The sequence below is a fragment of the Onychomys torridus genome, chromosome 11 (genome assembly GCF_903995425.1).
Source record: "Onychomys torridus chromosome 11, mOncTor1.1, whole genome shotgun sequence".
In the NCBI taxonomy this organism is placed as follows: Eukaryota; Metazoa; Chordata; class Mammalia; order Rodentia; family Cricetidae; genus Onychomys; species Onychomys torridus.
The window spans coordinates 40134727-40153568 of NC_050453.1; the positions used below are offsets into that span (position 1 = coordinate 40134727).

Genomic DNA, 18842 nt, shown 5'->3' on the forward strand with positions numbered 1-18842 from the left:
CATTTTCTTTCAAACCACCACATTCCACTCACTGAACCCCCAAAGGCTTATAGATTGCCATATCATAATGTAAAAAGAAAAAAAAAAAAAAACCAAAACAACAACAAAAAAACCCACATTCAGTCTAACTTCAAAAGTTCTGATAGTCTATAACAATCTCAAACTTGTTTCAAAGTCCAAAGTCTCTTCTGGGATGCATGGCATCCCCCTATAAAAATCAAAATAAAAAAACAGACCATGTACTTCCAACATATAATAGCATAGGATATATTACCATTCCAAAATGTAGGTAAGAGAGCATACCATAGTGAGGAAATACTGGATCAAAGCAAGACCAAAAACCAGCTGGGAAAACTCAAAACTCTGAAGCTCCATGTCTGATCTCAAAGCTTTCTTCAGATCTCCAACTCTGTTCAGCTCTGTTAACTGCAACATACTTCCTTCTCTTTGGGCTGGTTCTGAGCCCTGTTAGTGGCTCTCCTCTGCAGGTATCCCACAACCCTGGCATCTCTAACAACTTGAGTTTTCTTTTCCAACACAATCCAGACTTCAAGTTCACAGCTTCACACAATAGTCTCTCTGTCAGGCCTCCATTCAGGGACACCTCTGACACATGCCTGATATGAGTGGCTCTCTTTAGGCATGGAGGCAAATTCTGTAACCCATTTCTTCTATCCATATCTCTAAAGATAGAGCCACATGGCCAAAGCTGCCAAGTTCTGCTGCTTACTGGGACTAGAACATGGCCATCTTGTTTAATTACATCACCACCAGCTTTCTGTCCTTCACTGCCTAAGCTTGGTTGTCCTGAAACTTGCTCTGTAGACCAAACTGGCCTCAACTCAGATCTGCTAGCCTCTGACTTCCCAGGGCTGGGATTAAAGGTTTGCCCCACCACATCCAGCTCTAAGCTTTTCTTTAGTTCCTTTTCACAGATTGGAAATTTAGCTGCCTGGGATCTTGTTCTGAGGTCACCACTCCCTATATTTCATTTCTTAATCTGTTTATCTCCTTGAACATAGGATTTAGTTTCATTCCACAACCTGTTGCTCTTTTTCTCCTCAAAATTTACATTATGTAATCTACCCTGCTCAACTTGCTCATTTTCTTTATAAATCTTCATTAGAGTTACCACTAAAAATCAACTACATGACAGAGTCTGTATTAGTCTCTTTTGGATTAATTCCATTGGCAAAGAAAATCTCAAAAGTCTTCTTTAGCCTCAGGCAGACTTTTCACACAAGGGCAAAAGGCAACCACTTTCTTAAACAAATTATCACAAGAATGATCTCTAGGCAACACACTAAAATTCTTCTCCTATGAAACCTCTTCAGTAACAGTTCAAATAACTCTTAATACCTCTGTCTTCCATGCTTCTACTAGTATGGCCCATTAAGTAATACTTAAAGCATTCCATTGCTTTCAGTACCCAAAATACCAAAGTCTAAATTCCTCCAAACAAGCACATGGTCCAGCCTATCACAGCAACTTCCGGTACTGATTTCTGTCTTAGGGTTTCTATTGCTGTGACGAGATACCATGACCATGGCAAATCTTATAAAGAAAACACTTAAATGGGTGGCTTGTTGATAGTTAGAGAGGTTTAGTCCATTATCATCATGACAGGGAGCATGGTGGCACACAGGCAGATATGATGCTAGAGCTGAGAGTGCTACATCCTGCAGGCAACTGAGGGAAAGTCTTGAGCTAAAGAGACCTCAAAGTCTGCCCCTGCAGTGACACACTTCTGTAGTCATAAATTTTCTTGATTATGTTATAAGTGGCTGTGGGACCTCAGAGCTGGGTGGGACAGGAGAAACCTTCTGGGTACACATTTCCTCCAACAAGCCACACCTTCTAATAGTGCGACTCTTTTGGGGAGCCATTTTCTTTCAAACCACCACAGCTATTTTCTTCAGTCATAATTTTAGAAAAGATTCATCTCATACAAATAGTTCATATGTTTGAGGTACAAATAGCTAACTTAAGGACACATAGTCTATTTATGGCAGAAGCAGAAAAGAAATGGGGAAGTGAGTTACCCTGGATAAGCTCTTCCATGTTCTGGATGAAAATTGGTATCTTATCTATACAATCCCCTCATCTTGTCCAGTAGCCTTCCTGCCTCTCAGGGCTTGCTTTCCATTCAAGCTTAGCGCCCTAATTGAGCTCACCCCTCTCCCCTTTCCTCTCCATATATTGTGGTTAATAACGTCTGAAGCTCCATGGGAGAAAAGCCGCTCCCCTTCCTGAGTTCCTGAGGACCATCAGCTCCCAGTCTAGGGCTTCGCAGCCAGTAGAGCAAGCTTCAGCACCAGCAACCAACCCCATCCTCCTGGGACACACCAGGATGCTTCCTGGGAAGCAGATTTCATTTCCCACTTACAGCAACCCAGAACCTAGCACAAGGATTCTCAAAGAGTGGCCAGAGGCCACGTATGTCTGAACTATTGAAAAGCTTCCTAAAATAGGCACACTCTCCACACTGGCACAACAGAGCCAGGCTGTCTGGGAGAAGAACCTGAACTGTGGCTTCTAAACCTAGTCATCAGGTAACTCTTAAGATAAAAGAACTGGTCATCATGGAAAAGAACCTCTGTGAGTGCCAAGTCTAGCACTCAAGGACTTTGGAGATAATGCGACCTAGAGCAGATTACTTATCCTTGGAATTTCTTTCACCCAGAAAATGGAGATATGTGTAACATACAATTGTAGTATAGACAAGAGAGCTGATGTGAGTGGTCTCCAGGCAAAAAAAAAAAAAAATCCAACAGTGTGTTTGGGCCTGCTCCCATGCCTACCATAGGAGGCAAAGCTTGGAGCTTGTTTCTCCTGTTTGTTCCAATTCCCATTCTTTCCCAAGTTCTCCTTATTGATAATGCATGTCACCTGCCCCAGCTACAACCCACGCCCCTCCTGATCTCAGATCATCACTTCCTTTCTATCCTATGATCTACAGAGAGGAAGCAGAACAGAGTAGGGAGGGGAGGGGAACAGAGAGAAAGGTAAGGGGGATGGATAGGCCACTTCTGGAAGGCCTCAGACTAAGTGGTGACATGGTTTTGTCTTAGGCCCAGCACACACTGTATAGAATCCCAGGGGGCAATTCATACTTCAAAGGAAGTGGCTTCTGACTTTGTTCCTCCCTGCCTCTCCTCCTTCCCCTCCTGCATGAGAACCTTCTACTGTGTCAACTCTTCCTGGCCACCCACCTTCCAGCCAGCCATTGGTTTAGAGCTATCAGTCACCACTCCTATGTGTCCTATACCCAGGCTGTATGGGGCTCCACGTGTTGTGAACTGCAGCAGGAGCTCCGGGGAGCTTAGAAATGTGCAACAGCTTGATGAGATTTGTCCATACCACAGGACTGTGGCCTCAGCCTTCATTAATTCTGTTCAATTGGGGATGGCTCCTCTCTTTGCAGTGTGATAACCTGAGGAGATGTAGGTGGCTCTGATCATTCCACAAGGCTGTGTGTCACTCACATTCCCTCCAGAGTCACTAATGAATCCAGCCAAACTTCACCCAGCATTATGAAGAAATAACTGCACATATGCAGCACCCTGTGAGGCCAGACTCTCCAGTGAGCTAAACCTGAAAACCTAGAAAATAACCTAAAAATGGCTTGAAATATGTCAGACTGTCATGGAACTCCTTATGTCTTAGGGCTTAGAAGGGAGGTCTCTGGAGAGCCTTTGGGTTTTTTTTTTTTTTGGGGGGGGCGGGGGTCGAAACAGAAATCCCTGTTTCTGTCTACACAGTCTTATCTCCAACACAGACAGACCTCAGTCCTTCCTACAGTTCTGTTGACCTTCCTCCTGAATGCAGCCAGCTTTCAACTAGAGGGCAGCAGCATGAAGTGATAGAGTCAGACACAGTCAGAGCAAATATATGACCTTAATGATAAAATATTGAAATGAACAAAGACAACAGGATGTGATTGCCCTTTGATCCATTTAGAAAGGGTAAAAGAAGATGGTACATAATCACTATGTAAGTAAATCCGTGGATGTCACCAACAGGTTCAAGGCCAGGAACATGCTGTCTAGTGGGTAAAATGGTCTAAGTGATCTAGCATTAAACTTCTGGGTTTCACACTGAGTACCTACAGACACGCCACAAAAACCCTCCATTACTTCTGCCATCTTGTTTAAGCTTCATGCCTTACATTTACTTCAAGATTTAGAGAAGATGTCTGTTTCCCAGGTCCTTGCCACCAGCTAGGAAGCCAACTTCTCATCCCATGAGTATCACTGCTTGGTGGGGGAGAGCTCCTGGGACAGCTTCTCAGCCTGCTGGGTGGTGGCATGGTCCTGCCTCAGTTGTCCTAGGAATGACACAAGAGCCTTCACTGCTGTCCACAGGCTGTGTTTGACTGCGTGGTGACCTCCTTGAAGAATGTCTTCAACATACTCATTGTCTACAAGCTCTTCATGTTCATCTTTGCCGTCATCGCTGTCCAGCTGTTCAAGGGAAAGTTCTTTTACTGCACCGATAGTTCGAAGGACACAGAGAAGGAGTGCATGTAAGACCTTCGACCACACACCTACCTCTCACTGTTCATTCAGGGCGTCCTGGCACATCCCTCTCCACTTTCCACGGTGGACTAGGTCTCCTTTCTCTCTTAACTCCATTCCCCTTCCCATAGAATTACAAACCAGGAAGAGTTATAAAACAAATAGACATTTGTTGAACTCCTTTCTTATACCAGATATATCTTATATCAAAGTAAGAGACACTTTGCCTGAACCCTTAAGTTTTACATCTTTCTAATGACCTACTGAGAGAAGTCTTATTTACATTTTATAAATATAGAAGATGATAGTCAAAAATTTGGTGGCCTGAGGTTACATAGACAACTAGTGATATCCGGATCCATCCAACATCTGCTGGGCACGAAGTGTCATTTTTATTCCGTAGCACTACCTGCCCTTAATAAAACTTGCTGTTCCTTTTCTGTGATGGCCATTGTTACCCTGACATCTTTAAAGTTTGTAAAAATGTTTGACTATTCCATACACTATACTTAGAGGCCCTTATTTCGTTTCTATTCTGGTTTCAGAGGCAACTATGTAGACCATGAGAAAAACAAGATGGAGGTAAAGGGCCGGGAATGGAAGCGTCATGAATTCCACTATGACAACATCATCTGGGCCCTGCTGACCCTCTTCACTGTCTCCACAGGGGAAGGGTGGCCTCAGTGAGTGACAGGGTGGACTTGGTATCTGTGTCTGGAGGGCTGCAATGGGACTGTGTGGGTGCTTTGAAAAGCTAATTCAAGATGAACATGGCTAACCCTTTGTTATTGTACCAGGCAAAGTAAGTGGTTATGAGTGGGTGAGAAAGGCAGGGAAGAGGAAAAATAAAAATCCTTCAGACAGAGATGGAGAAGGGGTAGACAAAGTCAGGGCAGTATTTGAAACTCTTTGTTTTCATCAACCTCTGAGTTGTTTGGAGCCCTTTTTACCTACAGAACAAATGAGTTTTTACAACTTTTTACCCCTCAGAAGGATCCCTGTGGGCTGTTTTAAACAGATCTATCCTTAACGTTGGCTCTGCACCTGAAAGCCTAAAGATGGAGGGATCCTACAGACCCTAGAGATGCTATCTAAGACCAGACCTCTTTTTAAAGAATGCAGGTTCTTATGCTGTCCATAGCAGGAGGCTTTTTTTTTTTTTTTTTCAAAGACTTAGCAATGAGTAAGACACCACTAGTTGGCCTCAGAAAATCAAATGGCACTAGAAGTCCCTTGGTACTGAACATGATGACCTAAACTATCAGAGGCTATCATTCTGTTACTTAGGAGTTGAATACAGATAGAAAGTGGGCTACAGAGAGCAGTGGGACTTTTTCTTTACCAATTAGGTTATGGTCACCCCAAATCAGTGGAGGAATAGAAAAAGTCAGAGAAGACATATCAACAACAACAAAAGGTGGCACATTTCCTATAAAGCTAAAGGCTGTCACCCACCCTCTGTACCCTCTCTTTTGATCTTCATAGGGTCCTGCAGCATTCTGTAGATGTGACAGAGGAGGACAGAGGCCCAAGCCGCAGCAACCGCATGGAGATGTCCATCTTTTATGTGGTCTACTTTGTGGTGTTCCCTTTCTTCTTTGTCAATATCTTTGTGGCTCTCATCATCATCACCTTCCAGGAGCAAGGGGACAAGATGATGGAGGAGTGTAGCCTGGAAAAGAATGAGGTGACATCAGTGGGTAGATTGTAGTAACGGGTAGTTGTGGGAGCTTTAGAAAAGAATTGAGACAGCATGCCGAGAGAGAAAGACCACGTTTTCCTAACTTTACTGGAGTATTAGAGTGGGAAGAGGGGAAAGGCCCAGGGGGAGGCACAGAGCCCTCCAAGTCTTGGATCTGGGATTCAGTAAGAGCATGTACAAGGACCCAAGTTTGAATTCCCATCATCCACACAAAAAGCTGGGTATGGGACTGGGACGACAGCTCAGTGACTACAAATCCCAGCTGCTCAGCCTGATGACCTGAGTTCAGTCTCCAGGGGAAACCTGATAGAAGGAAGGCACCAACTTCCACAAGTTGTCTTCTGACCTTTACATGTGTATTATCATGTGCACACAAGTGCGCATGCACACACACATACCCCATTTTTTAAAAAGCTGGGCATGGCTGCGTGTGCCTGTAACCCCAACAGGGAAACATATAGGTAAATAATGAGATCTTGCTGGCTAGTTAGATTAACCTTATGATGAGTTTCTGGTTCAATGAAAAGTCCTAGTTCAAGGCAAGAATGCAATAGGAGAAGATGCCCCTTGTATGTGCACAGGCATGCTTATCTGCACACTCATATGCACATACATCACACACATACAAGACACAAAAATTATGCATAAAGATAAGCATGCAATCTCTACTCTTATGCATGATAGTCTAGAAGGAAAAGACATGTGCCACAATTACAACATGAAGATGTTTGCTTACCTCCCTGACTCTCATAGTATCTGTGTTTCTAATGACCGGGGATATGTTTTCTTAATTACTCCCCTAACATGTGCATAGGTTCGGAACATTGTAGGGTTTTATAATTGACTTTGTGGTTGGGATTGGAATTTAGCTCAGTGGTAGAGTGCTTGCCTAGCAAGCACAAGGCCCTGGGTTTGGTCCTCAGCTCTGGAAAGAAAGAAAGAAAGAAAGAAAGAAAGAAAGAAAGAAAGAAAGAAAGAAGGAAGGAAGGAAGGAAGGAAGGAAGGAAGGAAGGAAGGAAGGAAAGAAGGAAGGAGGAAGAAGGAAGGAAGGAAGGAAGGAAAGAAGGAAGGAAGGAGGAAGAAGGAAGGAAGAAAGAAAGAAAGAAAGAAAGAAAGAAAGAAAGAGAAAGAAAGAACTTTGTTGTTTAACAATGGAGCTCAACTAGAAACAGTCATAGATTATAAGAGGAATGCATAGGCAGATGCAGTTTGAACATTTCTAATATAAAAATCCGAAACTTTTTTAATGATATGATATGGCAAGTAGAAAATTCCATACCATGAAACTTTGTTTCATGCAGAAAATTAATAAAATATTACACAAGTTACCCTTAGGCTATGTGGATTGGGCACATATGAAATCTTAATGAATTTTGTGCTTAGCTGAGCAACCTGTCTTCAAAATATCTCATTACATCTATCAGTAACCAATCTGATATCACAAATCACTCTGGTCCTACATATTTCAGATCAGGCATTCTTAGGCGGTAGATAAGCCCCCTTAACAGAGTCCAGGCAAGGTTTAGGGGAGGTTGCGCTGATTCTAATAACTTGACTTTCTACAGCGTGCATGCATTGACTTCGCCATTAGTGCAAAGCCCCTCACTCGCTACATGCCGCAGAACAGGCATACCTTCCAGTACCGTGTGTGGCACTTTGTGGTTTCTCCATCCTTTGAGTATACCATCATGGCCATGATCGCCTTGAACACTGTTGTGCTGATGATGAAGGTGAGAAGTAATTGTATGTGTGCAGTAACTGGGAAATCACTCCACCTTACTAGCTTGCCACCTTTACCTGCTCTTCCATCATGAAGTCTTTTATATTTTACCTAGTTCAACAGCTCAGTCCTTGAACTCTGCGATAGGGGTGGGGTCGTTTAATGAAATGCAGAGTAACAGAGTAGCATTTAGGGACTTTGAGGAACCAAAGTGTTATCAGTAGTGTCCACCTTTGACAAGGGTGGACAAAGCCCTTCAGAAATCATGGAATCTAAAGAAGTACTAGAGTTAATGTGAGTTTGATTATATTTAATGCTAAGCGTAAAACACCTAACTCTGGAAAGTGCTTCTATCATGGCTACCTTTAGTCTGGACATGAAGGTGGCTTTGCTATTAAGCTGTCCTGAGTGGGACATGGGATGTGTTTCAGTATATAATACATATGCACCAAAGTATTCCATTAGGGCAAGTTGAGAGATGACTAGACCTGGCATGTGTATCCCACCATATACATATAGGTCTTAAGGCTTTGACTCTATTGTTCTTTTTTTTCTTCTTCTTCCTGGCAGTACTATTCTGCTCCTTGTACCTATGAGCTCGCCCTAAAGTACCTGAACATTGCCTTCACCATGGTGTTTTCCCTGGAATGTGTCCTAAAGGTCATCGCTTTTGGCTTCCTGGTATGTCTGTTCAAGCATCAGGATTCTCTTCCTTTGGGATACATGGAGGTTACTGCTGTTCAAGAATGGTTCACCTACGTGCCCATTTAATAGTGAGCTCAGTTTACTCAATAAATAGGCTGCCATGTGAGTAGAGTAGGAAAAAAGGCAAAGGGAGCCACATCCTCATCTCCATACCCATCTAACCATCAGCCCTGGTCCTACTGACAGAACTGAGGTCCTGTCAACAGTAGGGTGGCCATCACTGGATTTTATTAGAACTACAATTGATTTGATACATAAAGAAAGAAAACACAGATTAGATTAATACATCTTGAATGATTATGAATTTTATGATTTGAATGGGACAATATCTTTCATACACTCAAATGCAGCAAATAATAGATTTTTACCTATTAACCTTCTGCCCACTAAGTAGCATGAAGAGTAACTTCTGCCAATTAAAATAAATGTTTATGATTTACATTTACAATGTCCAATTACCTTTAGGGGATGTGGGGTTTGGGGAAGATTCTGGAATTAGATTTGAGAGAGATTGCAATGAATTATTTCTGGCATGATCTCTTTTTACTTCTCCTCAACTAGAAATTATAATTATTTGGCAAATTCTTGTCTCTGTTCTCAAGAATGCTAACAAAACCTGGCCTTTGCATCTATGTCCTATAAACACAATCCATCCCTCCCTCTTCTCCTGCTTGCTTCGGGGTCTGCTGTGAGCTCAGTGGGGTGCAGATAAGCCCACTTGGCAGCTGTCTCACACTTATTTAGGGTGTGAGCTACTCTTTCAAGTTCAAGTGTATCCCAGACTGGACCACTTTTCTAGCAAGAAAGGTAAACTTTGTTGCAAATCCAAATAAGTGCTCCTGATAGCAGCTGTTAGCAGGACGCTGGGCTGGGCTTGCTAATTGTCAGTGTTGATTGTGGGGGTTGTCCCAGTCTTCTGGTTCCTTATACAACCATTCATTTGGTTATTTGGGGTGGAGAGAGTTGAGGGGACCCATTGAAGTGGCTGCATTGTGGGATTCTTGACTCCCTTTTGAGTGTTTTGAGACTCAAGAAAATAAAAAGGTAAAAAGAAACTTCTACCACACAAAGATGTCTTTATAAAGCAGTCTAGACCAAGTAGAGTGAAGTGAAAGAGAGAGGAAGCCGGCACCACCACAGGGGAAGCTTCTCTGAGTCTTGGTGTTGACATTGTCTGTGACTTAAGCCCCAATTATGTGTCTAATTATGGTGAATGCTGAATACATACTTACAGGCTTAACCAGAGGATTCGGCCTGCCTCCTCCCCACCCTCATTCCTGTGTTTCATTCAAGGCCTGGAGTCATTCACACCAGAAAAGGCACCATTACATTGATTTGGCATCCCAGTCTTTTAGAATACCTCAACATGTACTATTTGGTCAGCTTTCATTAACTCTGAAAAAGGCATAGTAGAGATTGCCATTGGCATTGTGGCAATTATCATTTTAAATGGAAAAATTAAAGATCATAAAATGTGGTTTCTTTTCAAAGTTACACAAAAAAATATAGAACTAGAAAGTGGGTGGGAATAAAATGGAAAGAAAAGGAGAAACAAACAACATACATTGTGCTACCCAGTAAATATCCATCTGGTGATTTATATATTCATTTTCTCTATGTAACGTCTGTATTTGGATAGGCTCATTTATTTTCTTCTTTTATAGATGAACTACAACTCAGGAAAGATTAACATTTTATTCAGAGTTAGACAGATCCAGGAGTCAGATCCTGGTCTATCTGACCTCAGAGTTCACCATAGCCTACTAGTTTATTCAGTAGCCACCACACATCTGAAAATCCCCAGTAGATATCTGAAAGTGAGGGTAGTTGATGTCTGAATAATATATTCTCATATATTGCTAAATGATGGGATGCTTTCTGAGAAACATATTTATCTTAGTCTCTTTTCCTATTGATGTGATACAGTATACTCAGACAAAGGCAACTTAAGAGAGAAATGGATTATTCTGGATCACAAGTCAAGGGTACAGTCCATGTGTACAGAAAGTCAATGTGCAGGAGCTTGAAGCCATTGGTCACATTACATCCACAGTCAGGAAACAGATCACTTTCTACAGTAACAGGATCCCACCCAGGGTGGGTCTTTCCACTCAATAACACAGCCAAGATAATCCCTCAAGCATGCTAGAAGCCCATCACCCAGGTGATTCTAGATTCTGTCAAGTTAACACTAACATTGTTAATCATAACATTGTTTGGCAATCTTGTCATTTTGTGACGATCGTAGTATGTATTTGCAAACTATAATAGCTACATCACCAGGAGTAGAATATTATAAGACTCCATTGTATATGGGTTGTATCGTTAGTAGAAACATTATGAGGCCTTTGACTGAACTGTGTTTTATCCTATTTAGTTGAAAATTTTCACTTAAGAGAAAGCCCTTAATATCTTCTCCTTGGCTTTCCATAATTTTTAATTTAATATTTTGGATTGTAAGTAACTAAAATCATGGGAAATGAAACGACAGATAAAATGGAAGAGTAATGTACCTCATGCCAGTGAGGCATCCTCAATTGGAACTCAAGGCTTCTAGTCCTCTGAAACCTAGATCTATGAACTAAAAATTAGGAAACTCATCTTAGGATGGGAAATAGGAACACCATGAATGTTGGGGGCTTTAGAGATCCCACTTGGCTGTCTCATTGATGAGCACTTCCCACTGGAAAGTGAATTGTTTACAAAGTTGAGCACATCCACTTTTCTTTACACTCTAGGGCACATGTGGCATTGGAATCAGATCTCCCTAAACCTCAGTTTTCTCATATAGAAAACAAGATTGACAATAGCTTAAAATCTTAAATATGTGGCGCTCATTAAACATAACCTTTCTTGGTACAATCCTTTATCTGTGGTGTATCTTCACTCTTCTGGCCAGTCCCTCTATTCAGTACTACATGAACATGGGACATTTGGTACTGCCTAACTTTCAGACCCATAAGAGAAACAAATGAATTGAAAGAATATCAAGAGTCTGGAACAGATGCTAAAGATAAAGTGATGGTAATTATGAGGGTAGGGAGGGGGGCACTTTGGTAGTACTCCAGAACTCTTGTGGTACCTGATGCCCAGTGGTAAGCCAAGTGACCAATTTGGAGATGTGGGTGTCCTGTTTTAAAGAATGTAGTCCAAGTTCTGTGCTCTCTGAGATTGGATGGACACATCATGCATTCTGAAGCAAGTATTGTCATCTGGTTGGTAGACTTTCTGGATTTCCCATATATAGTATTCAATCAATCTCCTAATTTCATGACTACTCCCCCTGCTTTTTTTTTTAAACTTAATTACACCTCCTCACAAGGTGTAACAGAGCAGAAAAGGAGTGGGGTGGGGTGGACGATGGAGTGTATTCATCCTTCTATCAATCAGTTGTTCTGAAAACTCAGTGGATATTTGGGGCATGTGTGTATCCTCCGGTCCCATAGAGCCTCTTGAAGCAATAAAAATAATTTAGAAGTTTAAAGTTGCATGATACTTAAGGTTTAATGGGTGTGTATTTATCTCAAATTCCCTGAGGTATATACATTATAAATGCAAAGCTTTTTATTTGTTGATCAAACTCAGTAGCATGGTTGAAAAATAAATGTTTTCTAATTAAAAAAAAATCTTTCTTATGGGATTTTTTAAGTGACAGTTTCAAAAACATAGTCTTCAAATAGTCATGGAACTGCTTTTAAAATGAGGATTTCCCAAATTAGTAAAGGAGAAATAGAATTCTGGGTTAGAATCAGGAAACTGAGCCCAAAGTTAGAATGAACTTATGCATGAATCGACAAGTTTTAATTTCCAAGTGACAGAGTTATGTAATAGAAGATGTCTTTTCTTTTTCTTCTTCCATTGTCTGATGGTCATGTGACTGAACGCACTTGGCAGAACTATTTCCGAGACACCTGGAACATCTTTGACTTTATCACTGTGATTGGCAGTATCACAGAAATCATCCTGACAGACAGCAAGGTGAACAGCTCACAAGGTCCCCATGTTTAAGCTGGATCCTGGAGTAGCATTAAAAAAAATCCTCTCCACATACACTCCATTTATAACTCACCCAGTCAAACATCTCCCTTTTGTCTTGGGAATCTACTTCCTCCTTCCTGAGCATCAGCCGAAGAATGCAAACTTTGGGGTGGTAGGTCTCATGGAAGGCTTAGTTACACTTGTATGTCTCACATAGCAGACATAGAATGGGATAAATGGAATAGAGGCTGTTAGAAGAAGGTAGTATGCAGTATTTAGCTAAATTCCACAAAGAATAACATGGTTGTCTTTAACCTCACAGTTGTTAGACCTGAAATGTTTCTCTAAATTAGTTTATCCTAAAGAACTTGTGGAGAGCATCATTGTAATTACTGAATACCAGAATGCCATTGTGTGCTAGGGGATGACTAGCCCTGCTCCTTTACAGTTAAGTGCAGACTTCAGCACATTTGGTACAGAGTGGGGAAGCCCGTTTTCCTCCCCTGTGTGCCAGGGTACTGACTCCCTGTACCCATCTACCTAGTAATGGGGGGGCTGGGTTGGGAGGCTTAGAGAGACACTCACTAGGTATCCCCAAGTAGAGTTCCGTTAACTACAAAAGACAGAGACTGTCGTCTACTTTGTGATCCGAGTAAGGAATAAATGGGAAAATACCAGGGCTTAGATCTTTCTAAATGAGCATATTGTCACTAATTACATGTTTCCTTTTGGTCCACCAGCTGGTGAACACCAGTGGCTTCAATATGAGCTTTCTGAAGCTCTTCCGAGCTGCGCGCCTCATAAAGCTTCTGCGTCAGGGCTACACCATTCGCATTTTGCTGTGGACTTTCGTCCAATCCTTCAAGGTAAAAGGCTCCCTGAGGGTGGACCACCACCAGACACCTCACCCTGGTTCCTTCCCCTATTGGAAGGCAGAGTTTATAAACTTGAAAGTTATTAAGAACATAAATACAACAGTTCTTATATAACATAGGCTGACTGGATAGTGTTCAATTCATATCTACATTATAGATAAAACTATTATATCACTTTGACTTTGTATCTTGGACCTTTTCTGTTAACACTGAAATAAGGACATGCTTTATGAAATGTGTGCTATCCTTGGGTCTTCTAGATTGCCCTGAGCAACCCTGTCCATAATAGACTCAGCCTATGTGACCCTTCAGTGACCCAAGCCAGCATAACTGCCCAGTCCTGGACGCCAACCTCTAGAATTATGAGCCAAAACAAGCCTCTCCTTACTTCATACAAAATTTTAATCAGTAAAGCTATGCCATCATGACTTTGTCTCAGGCCTTATCCAGAATAGTTAATCAGTGTATACTTGAATGTATGAAGAGATGGGCACATGTTTTCACTCTTTAATATTAATAAAAATGTAAGTATAAAAATTAGTATTGTGGAGGTACCATTAGTTTTACATGTTTTTCAAGATGAACTTACTGGTACTACTGGGGATATGGGCATTCTCACTATGTCCTGTTTTGGGTCTAGAACTCGCCTTCTAACTCAGCTGTTTTCAAACATGTAATCCTCAAGACTGTGCACACTGAGTTCTTGGATTCAAGGAATGGGCCATCACACGCAAAGCAAAAGCAAACCATCGAGTCTACCTCCTGTGGTCAGAGGTCTTCAGCATTTCAGGGACTTGTCAGCATTTTCATGTCAGGGAAAAGTTTTCCAGAGAACTGTTTCAACTTGCACTTCATAAAAAGATGATTCATGTGCAATCCACCAGTCTTCACCTGGGCATCTCCCAAATGTATGGTACTCTAATGGCACACATTCATGTCCTATCAAGGTCAAGAATGTTTGCTCAAGTTATTACAATATGTTTCTTTTAAACACTCTCACGGGATCATGCTTAAGTCTAGGTACATAAAGGTTAGTTAAAAGTCTGCGCCTGACAATGACTTCAATGATAGTAATAGTAAAGGAAGGTGTTCAAGCACACTTACATTTCTTTGAACACTAACAGATACCACACATTAGATGTCTTTGGGGTAGTCTAAGGCCTGGGTGCATTTCTTTTCTTATAAATATAGTTTTTCAGTTAATGTATTAAAAATAAATTTGATAAAAATTAAGTGACTCAAGGATGACAAACCATCAATTCACCAAATTGTCTTCCTTCTTTTAACTAATTATACATTTAATTAAAGAGTACAGGGCAGCAAAACCATGATACATTATCACTCGGAAAGGGAGTTCGTCCCATATCCTCCTTATTTACTTCTTTACAAGAATTGTTGGAGTTGAGATGAGAGACTGGTTATAGTACATTCAGTTTCCAAGGTTTAGCCTTGGCTTTTCTACCCCATCAAGAGCCAATTGTTTGGCAGGATTATTCCCACAGAGGCCTCACCTCAGTGAACTTTAGTTTTCCAGAGTTAGATGACAGAGGAGAAATTCAAAACCTTAAGAATTTGCCCTCTGAGTCTCAGGTGAGTTCATATTTAGAATTAGAAAGACAAACTGCTTTGAAAGCTGTTTTTATTATTATTTTATTTTATTTTATTTTATTTTATTTTATTTTATTTTATTTTATTTTATTTTATTTTATTTTATTATTTTAAGAGGACTGCCCATCAAGCTTCACTGGTTAGTGAGTCTAAGAACTATGTGTCATCTTGTCATGTGTTCCCAGTCACTGAGTCTCTGTGACACTGTGTCCCATTGAAGTTAAAGGAAGTGAAAGAAAGTGTCACAGACTGATGGCCAAATGGTTGTCATAGTCAGTGAGTACTGCAGAGAAGGGAAGACACATGAATCTGAATCCCTGTCATGCTGTATTACAGATGGGTGTTTCCTCTTCAGGACAGTTCTGGGATACAGTGCAAAGGCAGATTGCTTAAGAATAAATTTTTAGAGCCAGGCCTCAGTGACGCATGCCTTTAATCCTAGCACTTGGGAGGCAGAGCCAGGCGGAGCTCTGTGAGTTCAAGGCCAGGCTGGTCTACAGAGCGAGATTCAGGACAGGCACCAAAAACTACACAGAGAAAAACCCTGTCTCAAAAAATCAAAAACAAACAAACAAACAAACAAAACAAAACAAAAAACCACTTGAGCAAATACAAAACAGAAGCCAATGTAAACACTCTATCATTGCCTTTACCTACTCTGAGCCAGCCCCGGACTTCATCCAGTTCTGTCTCAGGCCCTTGCTCAGAATTCCATCCTTCCCTCCTCTTATTTTGCGTTAGAATGCATGTTGTAACAAGAAAGGAGGACAGTGTTGAGGAGATGACCCTGGGTTTAAAAGCACATATTTCTCTCGCAAAGGACCCAGGTTTCATTCCTAGTAACCACATGGGATGGCTCACAACTACCTTAACTCCAGTTCCAGGGCGTCCAACATCCTCTGGCCTTCACTGGCACCTGCACACATATGGTGCATATAAACTTATTCGGGCACATGTACATACGCATAAATAAAAATAACAAACAAATATTCTTTTAAAAGAAGGGAGAACAGATGGACTGGTTTCTCTCTCTAAAGCTGGGAGTAGGAAGAAAATCTGGGACTGGAGGCTTTGGGTGGAGAAGGTAGAAGAAGACCAGGCCAAATGGGGAGAAGAGGGCAGCCCTCCAAGCCCCGCCCCCTTTTGCCAATCCTCTTAGAAATGCGGGAAATGCAGCCACTCCTTTCCTTGGATCTTGGGACGCAGCACTCTATAGCAGAGAGGTCTGCGCATCAGCTTTCAGTTGCATTTTAATTTTTCTCTATTCAAGTTGTAAATAGTCCCTCTTGGGGCTCTTCATTTTGTTAACTCTGTTGATAAGCTCTGCCCTGCTCCAGTCTTCTGAAAGCCTCTGGCTGGTCTCCTGGGGACAGTGGCACTGGCTCCAGGGAGCTTACTGAGTGGTAAAGAAAAGGGAATTTCATGCCAGTACTGGGATCACTGCACGAGTACATTGGCCAATCCTATTCCCAAACCCAACTGCCCTGTGTCTGCCCCTGCCTTAGAATATCTAGGGCAAGTTCTTGCTTTCTAATCCCAGATTGAAATGCTATCATCCTAAAATGGCAGTAAGGATACACAATATGGATTTTTAATTTTTTTTTTGTCATGTGGCTTCATTACAGTTTCATAATGGCTCTTAGCAGACTTTGGGGGAATTTATGAGAAATATAATAACATATTGAAAGGATTAAACACTAAAAAATGGTATTTCATCAGAAGATAAAAGGTACTTTTAGGGATGGATAACAAGGGACTCTAGTTATTTAACTTTGCCTCCAAATCCCGCACTGTGAGTTTTGCATTAGGTATCAGAATGGGAGGAACCAAGACTGAGACCTTGAAGCCCAAACTAAGTTCTTCGTACTTAATTTGGGTCACAGTTGCTAGGATTATTAATCTTCTGCATGTCCAGTGAAATGTCTCTCAAGCCCAGGAAGTTTTGCTAGCTCTCTTTGGAGATTAGGGGCACATACCTGTCAGAAAACTTGGCCTTATTTATAAAAAGAAAGACTACTCCAAACAGAACAGTCCTAAGGAGCAGCACCAGTCCTGATTGAAATAGCCTGGGGATAAGAGTTCCGGCTCCTGCACTACAGGAGCAGTGGTCTCCTGATTAATTATGGTCTCCTGCTTCCCTTGCAGGCTCTTCCCTATGTCTGTCTTCTGATTGCCATGCTTTTCTTCATCTATGCCATTATTGGGATGCAGGTGAGTGAGCACACCAGTGGCCTGGTGGGGCAGCAGCTGCCTAGATGGTCTCTGGCAAGGTTGCAGATGATTCGTATGGTTCTGCTTGACTAAGGGGCCTCTCTGAGGCCTTGTGGCATTGTGACCTATTGAGAATTGCACATGGGCCATGGTCCCCTAGGTATTCAGGATGCTCTGCTCTGAGATTTTCCAATCACACTGCTGATTGAGGAGTAGCTTGCCTTCTGTGGCTACAGTAGAACAAAAGCAAAATGACACCATTGTTTTCCAAAAGAGGGACTCCCCATTGCAACTAAAGCAAGGCTTACTTGTTTCTCGGGATCTCTGTTATTTGGACTTGACCTAAAAGAAGGGTAGATGGCTGTCCCTCCTGTAAGCGATAACACCAAATTCATTCATGTTAAGTTTTAACTATCTGAGGTCAATGCATCAAGACCTACCACTGGCCATCCCACGGAGCCCCAAGAGCCACATTCCAAGAGATTCCTATTATACAGGGCCACACAACTTGCTGGGCAGTTCCCTGGGCTACTCACATCCTCTCCATATTCAGAACCTGATAGCCGATCAGGTTCCTACCTGGATATTTATGCAGATAGCTAAAGGTTCTCTGAGCCCCAAGAAACCAAATGTTCTTTCTGAGGACAAGAGTCATTTGTGGTGGATGAAGTGCTTCTATAAAAAAAGATGAGCATGCATCCCCTTAATATATCCGATGAAGTATACAGGTTGTTTATCTAAGGCAGGCTTCTTTTCTGACTTAAAGTCTGCATGACTAAATCCCCCCACAACTGCAGCTGATGGTCTTCTGCAGCCTGGCAGCCCGGATATTTTCTCAGTGCTTTCTGCCACCTGGAACCACTGCCTCAGTTTCCCGGCTTGCTGGTCAGCAGCCTTGCTTAGATTCTTTCTAGAAGACCTCTTCTTTTTGTTCCTCTCAGCTGCCTTCCTGTTCTCACTCTCCCCCTAACTCTGTGGCCTGGGAGTATTAGTCTCCAGAACCACAGGAGGATGTCATCAAAATATGTAAAGCCTGCTTGAGAGGCTGTGGTTTTTCCTTCTCCGAGGATCTTTCAGCAAAGATTAAAATGACGACAGTAACATTAGAAACAGAAGTGCCACGGAAGTTTAATGCTCACTTGATAACTTCAAGACCCTAACAACTCCCTCCAAACTTTGTCCTAGAATTTATGCGTTCTCAAATCAAAACTGGAAAGTTGGTTTAATTAAATTGTGTATGCCTAAATGTCTGTATGAAGAAACAGCCTTGACTTCTTTCATCTTCAAGCAATATGATACAATCTCTCATTTTGCTGCTGAGACCCACACTGGTGCTGATGATGCTGTTCATCATTTACTTCAATTATTTGGTATGCCAGACAGTGTTCTTAATGTATGCCTATATGCAAACATACACATACAGAGAAAAGGGCAAGGTATATGATCAGTATAGCCAGGAATGATAGCATTTCATTGTCTCCACTGATGTTTTAGCATGGTTAAGTAGCCTTTAATCTTGTTCATAT

The 18842-nt window shown here is 41.8% G+C and overlaps 1 protein-coding gene across 1 annotated transcript in view; it reads left to right on the forward strand.

The window, feature by feature from the left end:
• Cacna1e (calcium voltage-gated channel subunit alpha1 E) overlaps nucleotides 1-18842 on the forward strand; it is a 472757-nt gene that overhangs the window by 416804 nt on the left and 37111 nt on the right. The window contains 8 exon segments of the mRNA XM_036202180.1: nucleotides 4365-4525; nucleotides 5063-5200; nucleotides 6003-6204; nucleotides 7785-7949; nucleotides 8510-8620; nucleotides 12539-12622; nucleotides 13363-13488; nucleotides 17251-17316. Coding sequence (XP_036058073.1) covers nucleotides 4365-4525; nucleotides 5063-5200; nucleotides 6003-6204; nucleotides 7785-7949; nucleotides 8510-8620; nucleotides 12539-12622; nucleotides 13363-13488; nucleotides 17251-17316 — 1053 coding nt within the window.